This window comes from Stegostoma tigrinum, chromosome 33, assembly GCF_030684315.1.
Source record: "Stegostoma tigrinum isolate sSteTig4 chromosome 33, sSteTig4.hap1, whole genome shotgun sequence".
In the NCBI taxonomy this organism is placed as follows: domain Eukaryota; kingdom Metazoa; phylum Chordata; class Chondrichthyes; order Orectolobiformes; family Stegostomatidae; genus Stegostoma; species Stegostoma tigrinum.
In genome coordinates this window covers 3573084-3591429 of record NC_081386.1, presented here as the reverse complement: position 1 = coordinate 3591429, position 18346 = coordinate 3573084, and the positions used below count along the sequence as shown (strand labels likewise).

The window sequence follows — 18346 nt, the reverse complement described above, 5'->3', positions numbered from 1 at the left end:
CTCACCCTCTTACCTGGTACCAAAGACCTGCAACATCTTGAGCATCAGGGATAGCATTAATCATGAGATCCACCAGGCGAATGATTTGCATCTTTGAATTTTTACAAACGAGGCTATTGTGAAGCTATGGCATTTGCTTCTTGCACCCAGCGCGTAGCCACAGTGTTTTGACTCATAGCCCCTGTCAATTCCATGATCACTGGTCCAAGGTGTATAATTGAGTTTTTTTTTCCCTATTTCTGCTCTATTGCCTTGTTGTCATCCTCATACTGAACTGTGACTTCTACCACTATGGCGTCTTGGCCGTTTGTGGAAATGATATTAAGTTTGTAGAGGATACTATCGCCACCTTTCAGTCTTGGTTCAAGGAAGGTGTCTGGCCACAGCTGGAGACAAATTGCTGTAGTTGATCCAAGATCTTATTGGTGTGGAGCAGCTGAGAGCTGGAGCAGAGCAGGCTGGAGGCAGGGAGCAGAGCGGGAACAGTTGTTGAACAGAGGTCCAGCAATGGGCTATCAGTGGCTTGCAAGGCCAGTCAGACTCTCTGTGGAAGCCCTTGCACTGATCCACTGCAATGTAATGTTTATCTGACTGTAATGTTTATCCTTTTAACTATGTCTTATTCCTAACCCATAACTATGAGTCACTGTAAGGCAATGCAACTTCTTTTCTTCTTTATTCCACCTTTTGTATCCAAGGTTTGTACTTAGGTACTTTGTACCTAAGATGGCACTTTCAGAGGCGATATAGTAAAGTTTTCACTGCACTCCTTTACTGCTATACTTGACCATGTGACAATAAAACTTAATTCTATTGTGGAACTTCATTTTCACACACTTAACAAACGGCAGTATCCTGAAATTTCACCTTCATTGGAAACCTCACATTTCTAGCACAATTGGTCATGTTGTCCCCATGCCAGATTGACCTTGGAAAGCAGAAATCTCTATGTTAGAAAACCTAGCAAGACTCCAACAGCCACACTCACAAGCCAGTGAAGTGGCCCAAGAACACCAGGAAATCTTCTAAGCTCAGTACTGAAATGAAAGTCTGACTAACAAGCCACAGTATAAATGTTTCAGCCAGGAGACAATGTCTTAGTGCTCCTACTAATAATAGGTGAACCATTTAAGTACAGGCTCAGTAGCCCAAATGAATTACCTGACCTAGACTCCAGACTGGGAAGAAAAAGGCAAAAGGCTTTGTCACAACAATAAGATAAAGCAAACCAAGCAGAGGCTTGGGGACCACTTTGCAGAACACCTACACTCGGTTCACAATAAACAACTGCACCTCCCAGTCGCAAACCATTTTAACTCCCCCTCCCATTCCTTAGACGACATGTCCATCCTGGGCCTTCTGCAGTATCATAATGATGCCACCCATTGGTTGTAGGAACAGCAACTCATATTCCGCTTGGGAACCCTACAGCCCAATGGTATCAATGTGGATTTCACAAGCTTCAAAATCTCCCCTCCCCCCCCCACTGCATACCAAAACCAGCCCAGTTCATCCTTGCCTCCCTAACCTGTTCTTCCTCTCACCTATCCCCTCCTCCCATCAAAGCCGCACCTCTATTTCCTACCTACTAACCTCATCCCGCCCCCATGGCCTGTCCATCCTCCCCGGACTGACCTATCCCCTCCCTACCTCCCCACCTATACTCTCCTTTCCACCTATCTTCTCCTCTATCTATCTTCGGTCCACCTCCCCCTCTCTCCCTATTTATTTCAGAATCCTCTCCCCATCCCCCTTTTCTGATGAAGGGTCTAGGTCCAAAATGTCAGCTTTTGTGCTCCTAAGATGCTGCTTGGCCTGCTGTGTTCATCCAGCTCCTCACTTTGTTATCTGAGAAAGGGACAGACATCTAACAGTCTGACTCGCTGCCACCAAGCTAGAGAGTGAGATGAACAGCAGGGATGACTTGGAGGGAGACACTGGCAAAGCCCACAGTGAACATGCTATTACACAGCTAGCCAATATAGAAATACTAGCAAATTTAGACTATTTGCTCACCTGGATGCAGAGCAGCAGCAGACTTAACAAGGCTGCTCACAGCATTTAAAGGTGAATGCAGAGACATGCCAGACTGCAACACCCTAGTTCTACAATGATGTGAATATGGATGTGGAAAAGGCAACATCACTATCAGCTAGGTGTAAAAAAGCTATCCAAGAGTGATGAGGAAATTTACCTCAAGTCACATGTTGAAGCACCAATAGATAGAGCCTGGCAGCAACAGCTAAAAGCCCCCAGGTATTTTTATGCCCAAGGTGGATGGTTCCACAAAGCCCTGGACCGACTACTAAAATGTCAATGCAGCGATCAGAGCTAGATGTCCTGGTTGTCATATGGTATAGACAGGGTAGGTAAACCAGTCTGTGTTACCAGGAATTAATGGCCGGGGTTCTCTCCCTTTGCCTGTGCAAAAGAATCTCCACCTTCGCAAATCCAGACATGTCATATCAGTGTCATGACATTTGGGCTGCAAAATGCCCCAGCCATTTTTCAAAGGATGATGAGCAGATTGTGGTAAGTTTATCAATTTGTGTCTTGTACAGACATGCACAGAAAATAACAATTAGAACAACTGGAAGCCCTTTTTCAGAAAACTTGGTCAGCTATTTTAGTAGTCAATCTCATGAAGAATGAGTTTACTAAGCCTATGTGACCTATTTAGGACACTTAGTGAATCAAGGACGCAAACTGCCCAGGGCTGAAAAAATGGAAGCAACAGCACAATTCCTCATTTCTACGATAAATGGGAAGTTATAATCTTGGGAATGTGTGGGTTCTACTAAAATTTTGCCCCAAACTTCAATACTGTAACTATGCCAGTGACAGAGAAAAAAAAATCAAAGGTAGCATAAATTGACAAACGCCAACGAGTTTTTGAAAAGACCACTTCACCAAGCAAACCTGTCCTTACAGCTCCAAACAAGTCGTCATCATTGCAAGTGACACTCAGGTTGAAACTATTCTCCATCGGGAAATCTAAATCGGAGTCATCACAGAAGATTTTTAAAAGAATGCACAGAATTCCCGATTTACCCGTCTTTTCACAGGTTGAGAGAAAGAATGGACTAGGTTACTGTACTTCCATCTTCACCAGGGGCCTATAAGGATGCCTCAGTTCAGAACTACGCTTTTAACATAATAACACTTCGGAATTCCATTAGTTTCACATTTAGTATGAGCTATCTGTAATAACACATTTAACTCTGGATCTACTTCCTGAGCCTCAAACATCTCTTTTGAACTGTCTTCATTCTTAAATAAAATTTCAGTTACCTGCTTGCTGTATTACAATGGTGAACCTCAGGTCATAGACTTTGTTTAGCCATTACTCAGGTCACTACACACAATGGAAAAATATGAAAACCTGTTTTAGAAACTATTCCATCCTTTTAGCTTCAACTAGACTTTGTGGTTTTAGTATGAAAGTTATAGTTTCACCTACCTGAATGGCTGTGAATTGGGAGAGGGGAGGGTGCAGCAGGACCCAGGAATAAATCAACTCTATCTATGGATAATTTTTTTTAACTACCTTTACTACCATGAATCCAGAAAACAAGTCACATTCTGATTAAATTTTTGTACAATCGAACCCGGATATATGCTCCATCTAACATTTTGGCTTACACTGAACTCTCCAGAGAGAAAATTACTTCCTTCTCCAGCAAGAAAGTTTGAGGAGCCTCTGTTGTTGGCTTGGATGTTTCCTCTGAAGGAAAAGGGATTATTATGATAAAAAATCTCTCATCCAACTTATGTACTTCTTCCGCACTCACAGTAGTCTTTACCTTCAGCTGATCTGTAGCTTTTTATTTCCGTTTCCTTTTCACATTTGTTCTTACCATTTCCATTATGCCTCTTCTCAAGTTTCCCTCCTAAGTGCCAGCAATCTGAATGAACCTGTCCCATCTTGTTATAAAAGATACAGGGGATCAGCTTCAAATTTCATCTCCAACCTTAGTACCTTCCTTCTAGAGTGAGTCTGAAGACTTGGAGCACTCCCAGCGATACATTCCTTGCCTTAGATACATGCATTTATTTCACTCCCCATTTTGTACCTCTTTCAAATTTATGAGAAGGGTGACAAAAAAGATTAGTTATATGAATTAGTTCATAATTGTCAGTCATTATTGCTGCCTTTATAGCAGCTTTAACCCTTTGGTGCTCAATGAGGGTGCTTATTGCAGAAGTAGCAAATTTTAAGAAAATAACCTTTCGAAGAGCTTCACTTGTGGCTTCAGCTTCTAATGCTCAGATCAGCTTGTCAAAATTACTTTGCTTAACACTTTCGAAGTCAGTATAGGGTTGCCCAGGCTACTCCCTTAAATTCTAGATCCTTTTCCTATATGCCTCAGGCACTAAATGATATGCAACCAATACAGTTCTCTTTATTATGTCATAATCCTAGGGAACCTGTTCTGACAACGATGCATGAATTTCCTGTTCTGTTCCTGTCAACATTCCTTGCACGGGCAATGCCCAGTCCTCTTTTTCTGCAATTAATTTGTCTCATAATTTTCTCAAATGACTGTGAAGAATGCCTGCAAATCCTTTTGCTCAGATTTTGGTACCGGCTGTGCACACTTAAATATTTCCTTGCTGGACTCAAGTTTGTGACTTGAATTCCCACTCCATGGCCTCCATCAGTATCAGATATATTTTCTTTTAACTACATCTTTTGAAGCCGATATTCAAAATCTATAATTTCCTCGTGCTTACAGTTCAAATTCTCATTTGCTTATTTCCATTTCTTTCAATTCTATTTTCTATTCCTGCTATCTGCCATTTCTTGATTGTCTCCTTATAGTCAAGCTGCCTTACCCACGATGGAATATCTCCCTACTCTGATATTTCACTACAGGGTACCTGGCCTTTTTTATATTTTATATATTTTTATATTTTCCCTAAACCCACGTCATCAGTCATCTCTGCCTTTTTAGCTGTTTAAGGCAAATCTACCTCCAGTTTATCCACCAATTCAAATCAACCTGTTCTTTGAGGATCCCCTCAACACTGATAGGGGCAACTCTGCAGGAAAGCTACAAGTGCACAAAGACATCCAGGTCCTGCTGCACACGCCCCTCTCCCAATTTACAGCCATTCAGGTAGTATTCTGCCTTCCTGTTTTTGCTTCCATAGTGACAACCTCATATTTATCCAAATTATACTGCATCTGCCACTGATATGCCCACTCACCCAACCTGCTGAAGGATCTCTGCATCCTCATCACAATTCACCCTCCTATCCAGCTGGGCATCATCTGCAAACTTGGGAGATTTTACATTTTGTTCCCTCACCCAATCATTAATATAATTTGTGAATAACTGGGGTCCCAGTACTGACCCCTGTGGCTAGTTACTGACTGCCAATTTGAGAAGGACCCATTAATTCCTACTCTTTGTTTTCTCTCTGCCAACCAGTTTCCTATCCATCTCAATACATTCCCTCCAATCCCATGCACTTTAATCTTGCGCATTAATCTCTTATGTGGGACTTTGTCAAATACTTTCTCAAAGTCCAAACATATTACATCAACTGGCTCCATCTCGTCAACTCAACTACTAACATCTTCAGAGAAATCCAACAGATTGTCAAGCATGATTTCACCTTCATAAATCCATGCTGAATCTGTCTGATCCTGCCACTACTTTCTTAAGTGCTCTGCTATAAAATCCTTGACAACGGAGAATTTTCCCCACTACCAACGACAGGCTCACTGGTCTATAATTCTGTTTTCTCTCTACCTCTCTTTTTGAATATTGGAGTGACATTAGCCACCCTCTAATCTGCAGGGACTATTCCAGAGTCTTTAGAATACTGGAAGATGAACTCCAATGTGTCTACTATTCCTAGAGCTACTTTCTTAAGTACACTAGGATGTAAATTATCAGGCCCTGAGGATTTAATCGGCCTTCAATCCCAATTTTCCCAGCCGTTATGTTGCCCTCTTATCAGAATTAGTCGCATTTTTCTCAATAGCCCTGTCTGAATCTTGTCCTTGGTTTCTCAGCCTATCACTTTTCATATTCCCTTTACTAGCTTTTGTTTTTGTCCTTGCTGCCTTCTTCTCTGACTGTTTACATAGGTTCCCATCCCCTTGGCATATTAGTTTAAACCGTTCCCCAGCCACTCTAGCAAACACTCCCCCAGGCATCAGTCCCAGTGCTGCCCAGGCGTAACCCATTCAATTTGTACATGCCTCACCTCCCCCAGAACCAGTTCCAATGCCTCCGGAATCTGAAACCCTCCCCCTAAATGACTAAAATGAGAGAAGTGTCTGATAGCAAGTCTGTGAATGACAAAACAAAACAAATGGGATGACAGCACGGCGGCTCAGTGGTTAGCACCGTTGCCTCACAGCACTGGGGACCCGGATTCGATTCCACCCTCGGGTGACTGTCTGTGTGGAGTTTGCACATTCTCCCCATATCAGCATGGGTTTCCGCCATGTGCTCCAGTTTCCTCCCACAGTCCAAAGATGTGCAGGCTAGGTGAATTGGCCGTGCTAAATTGCCCGTAGTGTTCGGCGACGTATAGATTAGGTGGGTTTTTAGGGGAATGGGGCTGGATGGGCTGCTCAGTGGGTCAGTGTCAACTTGCTGGGCTGAAGGGCCTGTTTCCACACTGTAGAGATGCTATGATTCTATGTAAGTAGTGAGGATGATACAAAGAATCTGTACAGGGGCACATACAGGTTAAATAAATAGGCAAAAACAGCGGATGAAATACAAGGTGGAAACTGTGAGGTTATGCACTTTGGGAAAGAATCGAACAGCTGACTTATTTAAATAGGGAAATACGTCAAATAGCTACACCGCAGAGAGCTTTGGGTGTTCTTGTGCATGAATTTCAAAAAACTAGTGCACATGTTCACCTGGTGATAGGGAAGATAAATGAAGTGTTTACCATTATTTCATAGAGAATGAAGGACAAAAATAGGGATGTCTTGTTAAATCTAAATAAGGCACTAATTAAAACACACCTGGAATACTATGCTTGGTTTCCTTATCTAAGGAAAGAAACATTGACATTGGAGGCAGTTTGAATTTATACTCATTGGAGCTTAGAAGAAGACCTTATTGAAATATTGAAGATTGCGGGCATAGTCTCAGAGAAATGGGTTGCCCATTTAAAACGTGTATGAGGAAGACTTCTTTCTATCAGAGGTTAGTCAATTTGTGGAATTCTTGACCAGAGAAGGCTGTTGAAGCTGGATTGTTAATTATGTTTTTGATCCGGGATGGAATCAAAGGTTTTGGGATAATGCAGGCAAATAAGTTGAGGTGACTAGATCAGCCATGATCTCACTGAATGACAAAACAGAATTGATGGGCTCAAAGGCCTACTTCTACTCCTACATCATATAGTCTAATTTCAGTCCCCCACCAGTAGAAATACTCACTCTCCATCTATTGCATCTGTTCTGTAAATATTTTGCTAATTTTGATCGAATCACTTCTTAAACTTCTAAGTTCAATTGAAAAAGATTCCTGGTTTGTGTCCTCTCTCCCGTAACTTAACCCACGGAATCCAGGTATTTCCACGAATCTATGCTGAATCTTGGTAGCTGGATCTTGCATATTTGAAGCAGTGATCCTCAAGATATTGTGATGAAAGATGTGAGATATAATCTACACTTGATCCTTGTTATACATGTAAATATTTGCAGATTCATCTGAGGTCAGACCCAGACGCAATTTCTTTTTCTGTGACAAGTCCAGCTGGATCATACAGTACTTAAGGGTCTGTTGGGACAGATAATGGATTCCCATTCTAGTGCTATTCACAGTTTTATGTTATCCACATAAGATTCATGCCCTGACTCCTGCAGATGTAAAAGATTAGGTGGATAAATGCCATTTTTAGCATTTCAATTTCAAAATAGTGACATCTGGATACTGCTTACTTTTGTGAACAAATTTTGTAAAACCACAAGGTTAGTGTCTTTCCAGAGCAGTGACCTAATCCAGTAATGTGTCAGAGAGCAGGTGACTGCTGACTCCATAGTGTTAATGGGATAAAATGGTTTATACTGTGGTGGTTTACAACAGATGGTTAAATATTGAAGGCCAAATCAGGTTGTTTTTCAATTCAAAATAAGTAAAGATTGATTTTGGTTTAGAAAACCCAGAACTTGAAAGTTTTTAGAGCAACTCTGAGGAGGCCTGACTGGGATCAGAAGCAATTCTCTTCTTGCATAACTATAGGACAGTCAGGGAAATACAATCACCTCAGTAGAAAGGTTTTCTTTGTGAAACTTCCAAACCAGCAGAGGTTAGATAGAAATCTGCCGGGCATCAGGAACTGAAAACCTTACGGTCTCAATTTTGAGAGTATTCAGATAATATGACTCCACAGCTCACAAGAAAGAAACTGGGAAGAATCAGTTTGGGATATATTTGACATAGGGGGCAATTTCTCTGGACTGAGATTCTTTAATGGATATGATAGACTCAGGCAGGAGGTGTGCACTAGAAATCAAGCTGCACTACTCCATGAGCTGTACCAAAAATGTAAATGTCTTACTGAATCACCAGAATTGGTCAATTTGTTTCTCTTTATTACCGTTAATTAGAACAAAACAGACATTCATCAGGCTTTTTCAATGAACTCAAATTGACATATTTATTTCAGGCAAACGTATTCTTCAAACAAGTGGCAAACTGGTTATCAATGAAGCGAGTATGTGAATTAAACTATATATCCCCAAATCAAAATTTTAAAAAATGAATCTCAGTGGATCAAGTCGGCAAACTAAAATGGTAAATGCGATGACCTTCTCACAGTTCCTTTGGTTTCTTGTCAATGAGGTCATGTTGCTGTCAAATGCAAAATGACACGAAATCTTCAGAACAGATTTCAGATTATTTGAAGCTTTATCAAGGCTTTTCATACCCCTTCAACGAGAGATATACAGAATGCTGCTTTCAACTCCAATCCCTTGACTTTTACAGACAGAAAGACAATATTGCAACCTTTAATTGTGTAAAATGCCACTCTTACCTTTCTCTAAAACTCTGCTGGATACAGATTTCCAAGGTCACGTATTTCTTTGTCAACAAAAACTGACTGAAGTCTCCTTTAATGCTTACATTCTGTAGTTCTAAGCAATCACATGATTAAATCCTTTGCAACCCAGTAATGTCCAAATGCCCATTGTCCAGTTTTCAATCCATAAATGTATGTGTTCCTAATAAACAATGTAAGGTAACTGATTGAATGAAACTTTGTTTTACTATGCATTTTAAGGTCTTTCCAACTGTGTTATATATTTAGATAGCTTGTTTTATTTATTTGATGTAATAAACTTTTGATTATGAAACTCCAGAGCCAAGTCAGAATATGTTGAACTGACTAGTTGCTATATTGAAAATGCTAAAATGAAAAATTCTTATCAAGCCAGATTTCATTGTGGGATCAGACTTGTCCAATAGTGCCATCAGCTGGGATCATAATAAAAACGCCAGCATTTCATTATGACCTTTACAGGAACTCAAACCACAAGATTAGAAATGTGTAATGTGTTGCAACATTGCACAATACATCAGTCCAATCTGCTGACCTCGAACACTTGATTCATACATGTTTTTATGTCTGTATTTTAAGAGGGTACCATATTTACAAGCACAGATCCATTTGTCAATTTAACAAACCAAGTGGGGTGTTGCATCAGGAGTAAAAATGTATGTCATTTACATTTGGTGAACGGCTGGACACTCCCATTACGTGCTAAGTGCATTTTGATCACATCTAGCTGAAATTGTTTTTGCTTTGCAGCAGCAGCAACCGGTATTCCTGCTACGCACCATAATCAATATACTAGCACATTGTTATTCCTTCAAAATTCAGACCTCATCATATAGCAAACATAGTGAAAAACCGCAAGCTCGATTCTGACTGCATGATTTGAAAACATCGTGGTAAAAATTATAATGAAAATCAAAGTTACAAGAAAAGATACATATTTTTCAGTTTAGAACAAAAGTAATTATGGATTGTCCTTAGTTGACTGAACATTGCACCATTCTTGTTTTGTTTGAAAATGCCATTGAAATTCCCCTGCTTCTCCTTACAAAAAATTGCAGAAAAGCAAGAAGGTTACAGCACAGAAGGGCCATTCAACCCATCATGTCCAAGCCAACTCTCTGCAAAAGCAATTTAGTTGATCATAGGCTACTGTCTTTGCCCCATAACCTTGCATTTTTTTTTAAATGTTCATCCAATTTGTCTTGAAAGCCACAAATGAATTAGTCTCCACTACATTCTGAGGCAATGCATTTCAGGCCTTAGCCACTCACGGCATTAGAAAGTGTGTCCTCATGTCACCACTTGTTCTTTTGGTAATCACTTTAAATTGCTGTCCTGTAGAAATATAGAAACATTTCCCTATCTCAACGTATAGCCATTCAGAAAATAATCTGCTTTCTTGTATTTGCTACCAAAGTGGATAACCTTACATTTATCCACATTATACCTACCTGCCATGCATTTGCTCACTCACTCAGCTTGTCCAAATTATTAGGAAGCATCTCTGCATCCTCCATAGAGCTCACCCTCCCACCAGCTCTATGTCATTCCAAATTTGGAGTTACTGCATTTGGTTTACTCATCAAAACTATTAACATATTTTGTGAAGAGCTGGGGTATAGAATCAGATTTATATAGCATGGAAATAGACCCTTTGGTCCAACTAGTCAACACTAACCATGTTTCCAAACTAAACTCGCCCCACTTGCCTGCATTTGGCCCATATCCATCCAAAACTTTCTTATGCATGTATTTATCTAAATGGTCTTTCAAATGTTGTAACTGTACCTGCATCCATCACTTCTAGGCTCTCTTGTAAGAGGTACTATCCACTCCACATCTAACCTGTCAAGACCCCTCAAGATTTTATGTTTCAGTCAAGTCACCCCTTACACTACTAAACTCCAACAGAAACAAGCCAAGCATGTCTGATTTTTCATCATTAGGCAACCATCAACCCATTTCAGGTATTAACTTAACAACCGTTTCCAAACTGATTCTACATGTTCACGTTCTTCCTTTAAAAAGTACTCAGGACTGTGTACAATACTACAGATGCGGTCTCACCTGTCCAGTTTCCCGAAACAGAGCCTCCCCATTTTTGTGGTCAATTCCCTCACAATAAATAATAACATTCTATTGGTTTTCCTGCATATTAACTTTTTACAATTCTGTATGAGGACACCTATATGCCTCTGCATTCTCTCACCATTTGATAATGTGCTTTTTTATTCTTCCTGATAAATGAACAATTTCACATTTTCCACATTATATTTCATTTACCACATCGTAGCCCAATCACTTACTCTGTAAATATGTTTTAACAAAATCCAAATCAATAGGTATTGGAAGGGAACCCTCTCTCCATCTGGCAATTATTTCAGCCCCAAGGCAACACTGTAGGAGTTCATCAGTGTAGCCGAAAAGGTTTTAACACTTTCAACTACTTCAATAACCTTCCTCCCAAGGTCAAAAGTGGGAACATTCATTCATATTTGGGTACTTTTAACACAATTTGCACTCCTCAAATCCCTGCAACAGTCCGTGCCTAATCCAGTAAGTCCTGAACAACTTTCATGCAGTTAAGAGGCAAGTAATATGCACATTATACAAGTACCAAGCAAAGACCACCTTCAACAAGAGAAAATCTAACCAACCCCGTGTAACATTACAACTTGCCAAAAACTTAATTGGGCTACTAATATAAACATTTTTTAGAGTACAGTAGATCAAAGATTTGGAACTCTTCAATAAATAACTAATTGCATAATGCTCAAGCATGAGCACTATTCAGAAGTGTGACAGAATACTTTCTACTTGCTTGGATGAGGGCAGCTCCGACAAGACTCAAAAAGCTTGAGATCAACTGGTGAAAGCAGTCGCTGGATCAGATCTCAGAACTGTCATAGGGCAAAAGGAGGCAATTCAGACCATCATGTTTTCACTGCCTTTCAGCATTTTAAGTTAATGCCAATCCCATGCCTCTTCCCTATCTGCCACCTTAAACATTTACCACTTCCACCATTGATGCAAAGTGACGGTAGCGTGTACTAGGGCACAGTATTTTGAGGATTCTTCTTGAGATGTTTTCAAGGGCTACTTTTTCATTCTTACCTTATTCTCATCAGGTGATGTAGTCATGATGCAACAATAATTCCTGCATGTGCAGATATACAATATGTGGACTCACACAGGATCAGAATTAGAAGAACCCTCAATCTTTATCAACCTACTACTAAACTTAAAATGACAACATATAAGGAAAGTAATGAAGGCCCAGTGGCCTAATGGATGATGCAGTGGCCTCCTAAGCCATGGTCTGAGAGTTTGAGATATATCTGGCACACAAGGGTGATCTGATTCTAAGGGATCTTATAGTGCAATAGTAGTGTCCCTACTTCTGGACCAGAGGCCTGAATTCAAGCCTCATCTGCTTCAGAGGTATGTCATTGTATGTCTGAATGGTCAACTACAAATATCTAGAAAGACAGCACTAATTTCTTAGACTTCACATAATTTAAATCAGCACAAGTCAACCAAGCTTGACAGTCCATTTGCAAGGAATTCATTCTCAGTGATTTCAAATTGTTCTCATTTCTAGTTAGGAAAGTATTCCTTTATTGAAAGGTTTAAAACCGTTCCTTCACCCGTCAGCCTCCTTCCCCACCCCTCAATCTCCCTCTCTCTCTCCCTTCCTTTGCAGCCTTTCTGCTTTGCACGCTTGCAGCAGCCCCTTAACACCCTCTTTCAAGACTGTCCCTTTTGAAGCCTTCTTCACACCTCTCTCACCTCTCCTACAGACTCTTCTCCATTGAAGCTACTGTATTGCACCCCCCCCCCATTTTCTTGCAATCACATTCCTCACCACCCTTCCTCACAGCCACATTCTCCCACTTGCAACATTACCAGACCCCCACACCCCAAATCCTCCAGAAAACCCAAAAACTCAATTCCTGACAGATATCTACTGGTAGCTTCCCTGATAAAAGGCATCCCAGCAAAACATTCACTATGAACTGATTATAATCAACAAAAGAAGGAACCAAGTTCATGATTGGAAGAGGCCCTCCTCACCAATATTGCCCATTCTACTTACAGCAGCAACATTTCTGAGTGATTCCCCCAGTGACTGATTCTTCCCAGGCATTTTGGGAATATTGACGACAAATTCACCCACCAGCGCTTAGTATTTTGAGTACTGGTATGTGCTATCCACAAACAACATAGACGTACAACTCACACAAAAAAGGTCTTCAGACAGCATCTTCTAAACTCCAACCAGCCTCTATTTCTGGAATAATAACAGTTGCAAATCCATGCAAAGACCACAACCTGCAAGCTCCTCTCCAAGTCACACATCATCCTGACTAGAAACTGCATTGTTATCAAAATCCTTGACCTCAGTCTCTCACAGCAGTGTGGCTGTATCTCCACCAGTGGTTCAAGATAACAGTTCACTGTGCTCAAAGGCTGGATGATAAATGTGCTGAAAAACAAAACTTTATAAAAATATTTATGCAAAAAGCTGATTTTGTTAAAACTGAACCAATTATTCTTGCCCACTTGCTGATTACATGTCACAAAAAGTACATACCGCTACAGGTTATTACTCAAAGTGCTGGGGAACACATTAATTTTGAAGCACAAATTGTACACCCAAGACAATCATCCAGAAATACCTTGTACTGTCTACTCACAGGCTTCCTTTCAGAACGTCTGACTCTCTCTCACAAAGCAACATGAGCTTGCACATTCAAGGTAAAATGTCCTATCCAAAATATTTGGTTTGATGGTTTCCAAGGGACACAGAATCCAATATCATTACAGTGAAAGCAACACAGATATTGTTGACAGATGAAGAGAACTTCAAGAGGCCACACTATAAATGATTTTTAACCTTATGCAATTACGTTATATTCCAAAATATTCCAAAAATCTTGAAAATCATGTGAATCCATGTAAACCACGATGCATTTGACATTCTCAACCTTCTTAAAATGATGAAACGGAACACCACATGACACTTATTACATTGTTGTAAAATATTTACGATGACTGCAAATTCCTGGGTGCAGGTCACTTAGAGATTCAAACTTGAAAAGATAATAGATTTCATATGTGTGGAACTCAGTTTTATTGTACGGAGTAGCAAGAAAACTTTGGCTGCGACTTTGTGTTGTTTTCTCTAATCACAAGACGGCACAAAGTTGGCTCAAGCCAAAATGGAAATAAGTTCGCCAGATAATTTATGGAATATCAGTAATGCATGAAGTGGAGCACAATGAGCAAAATTTTTTCACTTCAAGAACAAAAGCATGACACTGAATAGGAGAGCAACACCTAGCCAGAAAAACACAAATCAGTGTGAAATTAATTACAGTTAGTGGAAATATACGGTGAATGGAAATACGGTAGGCCAGCAAACTAGGTAGCCAGGTAGCCATCAAACTTCCAGGACAAAGCAATAGCCTGGGTGAGGAATACATCATCCCTGTAAATCTTACTTATTGAATACTTCGAAATAGAATAGTACTTCTTAAAGCAACTACATGCACTTTGTCAATGAAGTAAAATGAGAATTCAACAGATTCAGAAATTAAATACTATATTATTGAAAACAAACATGATGCCAAAGATTTTTGTCTTGTAATCAAAAAGGGCAAATGGAAGAATGCCAAATTTCGAACAACTCATACAGCAGAAGAATAAGGGACCTCATTAATGCTCAAGGGCAAAGTATCTCAAATATTTTAGAGAGTTGCCTGTGTTCCTCCAGCCCACAGTGTGTTGTCTCTGACTGGAGCATGTGCAGTTCTTGTTATCTCTCAAGAATGTTAGCAATAGGTTAAATATGACATTTCGTATTTCAACAATGTAGCAGCTATGTAAGTGATAATATTTTCCTCTAACAGGATGTTGCCACCAGTCCAAACTTCCAACCATACAAATGAACAATACATTGAAAGTGTAATGTCAGGTATGTATCGCAGGTCCCAGCAATTAGTGGAGTGAATCAAATGGCACATTCCTTGAGTTGTTCATAATAGAAATAAACAATACTCAACAGATCACAGTTGCAAAACCCAAAACAAAACACCTACTACTGTTAGATGCAGTTGGGAAGCACTTGTTGAACAGTCCAGAGGGTGCTAAAAGTTACAGTAACCACTAAATTAAGATAATCAGTTGATTTATATCATAGCTACTCAATATCTGCCAATGAAAGTCTCACATCTTTTATGAATTACCTAGGAGTCAATCATTCCCCATTGCTTTCTTCATGGGAATAACCTCATCCAATCTGACAACCAATCAGCAACCTTTTCTCCTATTATGTGATGCTAATTCAAGTGTGAATAACCACGAATCTTTTTTGTATGAGTGTACCTTGTTTCAAAGTTACCTCAGCGCCTCAATGAGTTTTAGCCAAAATAAAAGTGGTTCTGGTCTCCAAATTTGCTTAGATTCCTTCCTATTGGTTTTATACTGAAAATAAAAGATATTTTTGAGCAGAGGTATGTCTTACTTTAGGCTTGAAACATTTGGCTCTAATTTTTTAATTGTGCCCTCTTGCCCACCAATTCCCTATTAGCAAAAAGTTTCTCCATATCCACACAATCTGTTTGTCTTAATAACTTGAAAATTTTGATCAAATCATCACTTACATCGAAATTTCAGGTAAGGCAGCCCCACTTTGTCTCTCATAATTTAACCCATTGAATTCAGGTACCATTCTGGTGAACATTTCCTCAACAGTTTTGTCTTACAGCGTTAGTGTCCCTGCCTGTGTGCCAGAATATCCTAGTTCAAGTCCCATCTGCCATGGAGGAATCTCATAACATTTCCAAATTGGGTGATTAAAAATAATTTTGCATTCTGTCTACTCTTCCTATGGTATGACATCCAGAGCAGCTCACCATCCTTCAGATGTGTTCTCAGAAATAATGGGAACTGCAGATGCTGGAGAATCCAAGATAACAAAGTGTGTAGCTGGATGACCACAGCAGGCCAAGCAGCATCTCAGGAGCTGCTTGGCCTGCTGTGTTCATCCAGCTACACACTTTGTTATCTTGGATGTGGTCTCAATTGGGTTTTATATAGCCAAAGCATAATTTCTACCCTACTGTAATTCTAGCATGATAGTTATAAAAACCAGCATTTCAATAGTTTTATTTGTTATTACGATGATGACGACACAAGAGTATAGATACATGGTTCCCAGTTCTTTCTGAACCTCTACTGTTTTTAACCTTGTCACAATTTCAAAATGACTCCCTTCGGCAATTTTAGGTTTAAACAAATTAAATCATATTTGCATACAAGTTTTTCCTTCACACAATATATCAATTTCCCTCATAATATTATGGCACAATGTAGATTGCTTATAATGCCACCCATCTTTATATCATTGGCAAATTTAGATATGTTGCTTTTTATTGCATCTTCAAAATCATCACTAAATACAGTGAATAACTGAGATACAAATACAGGCCTTTGGGAAATACTGCATCCTGATAAGCAGAGTATCTGCCCATTATCACTACTCTCTGTATCTGGCCACTAAGCCAAATTTCTAACCAGGTCAACAACTTGCTTTCAATTCCATAAGCTTCAACTTGAATTTTTCAGTTACTTCTGAGGGGGTTATCAAATGTCTCCAGGATATGGATACATGAATGACATTAATAGGTATTTTCCTATCCATTGTCAACTAAATGTTCTTAGTTTCTGAGTTTACTCCCTTTCACTTTCCCTTAATGATAGGATTTCCAATCTAAGGAAAGGAATCTGAGATAACAGGTCTTTACTGGAAATTTACCATTATCTGCATATTTTAAAATTATGGGACAGAAATCATTTGGTTCTGGGTACTTATCAATGACTACAACAATTTTTATTCTTTTGCTTACGTTAATTTGTGTCTGTCCCTGATTCAATGTCAGAATTCCTGGGATGAAGACCGCATGTTGACCACTTCCTTCAGTGCAAATGCTGAATCAAAATGATTATTTATTTAACAAATAGTCAATTTCTTTTCGTTCAATGACAGGGCCCACCTTGTGGTTACCACTCTATTTCTCCACATTTCACTGTAACAGCCTTGTTGTTGAATTGTGAAAGCCCTTACAAGTTGTGCATCTCATCACCAAATGGGTTGCCCCCAACATTCTATCTACTCTTTGCAAGACCCTCCCACTCATTCACCAATTTGTGAGAACCCTACTGTAGCAGTAACACACCAACTACAATCGACTCTGAGACTCCTCTCTCACTTACTCTTAACCATCCTTCCAATCAGCCTGGCCCCATTCACACAGATGCATGCATATCACACTTCATCACTGGCCCACTTTCTAAACATCTGCACAAAAACCTGCGCACACCCACATGTCTCCAGGCCCCCCCATTAACTTAAACTCTCCCTGCCCTGTTACCATAGCTCCTCACGTAGTTACCAAACCCCCACTCCAATCACCAAAGCCCCGCCTCTAGATACCCCAGTTACCCAGCCACGCCTCTTGTTCCCATAGGCCACCCTCATTAACACGGCCCGCACCACTTACCCTGGCTCCTCCCCTGGGAACACTAGCTCCGCCAATAGTTACCAGGCCCTCAAGTAGTTACCACGGACAGTTCCTTGCTTACTCAAGTTATGTTAGGCTCCAACTCCACTTACATTGACTCCTCCCCTAGCTACATTAATCCCTCCCCTAGTTACATTAGTCCCACCTTTAGTTACCCTGGCTCCTCCCCTGGTTACTCGAGCACCAGCCCCTCAGTTACGGCCGCTCTTCCCGCTCCTGCATTTAATTGGAGCTGAAGCCGCGGGTAATTGTAAAGGTCTTACCCCGAGCGCCGCTTCCCTCCACGGGCAGGCACTGCTCCAATCACCCTCACCTGCCCGGGTCCCGGTGTCACTGGATTACTCGGTGCTGTCAGAGCCACCGGTTCGGGAACCTCAGAGCTCATCTCGGCGGCCATGGCCAAAGCGAGTACAATGAGCAGCGCCCACTGCGCAGCCGCGGAGCTACCGCCAGGACCCGGATCGGAGTGGGCGGGGCTGCGGAATGGACCCCCGGGGGGCGTCTGCTTCCAAATCCACCGGACTGTCCGGCGGTGGGGGCGTGTGTACTTGATTTATTCCCAGCAGGGAGGGGAATCCCCGGGAGGGAGGGGGAACCTGGATTGTCCTCGGGAGGGAGGGGGTGTATCTGGATTATTCCCGGGGCGGGGGGAACTGGATTGTCCTCGGGAGGGAGGGGGAACCTGGATTGTCCCCGGGGGAAAGGGGGAATCTGGATTG

General features: G+C 40.8%; 1 protein-coding gene across 8 annotated transcripts in view; it reads right to left on the bottom strand.

Moving 5' to 3' along the window:
- arnt2 (aryl-hydrocarbon receptor nuclear translocator 2) overlaps nucleotides 1-18040 on the bottom strand; it is a 367704-nt gene extending 349664 nt beyond the window's left edge. For 5 of the 8 annotated variants that reach the window (XM_048562709.2, XM_059639326.1, XM_048562712.2 and 2 more), the window contains exon 1: nucleotides 17891-18040. In XM_048562709.2, the coding sequence (XP_048418666.1) occupies nucleotides 17891-18024 (134 nt within the window). In that variant the 5' untranslated portion in view covers nucleotides 18025-18040. Of the gene's footprint in view, nucleotides 1-17606; nucleotides 17672-17890 lie in introns of those variants that run through there. The other 3 variants (XM_048562713.2, XM_048562714.2, XM_048562715.2) reach the window with 2 other exon arrangements.
- Between the last annotated feature and the right edge of the window lie 306 nt (nucleotides 18041-18346).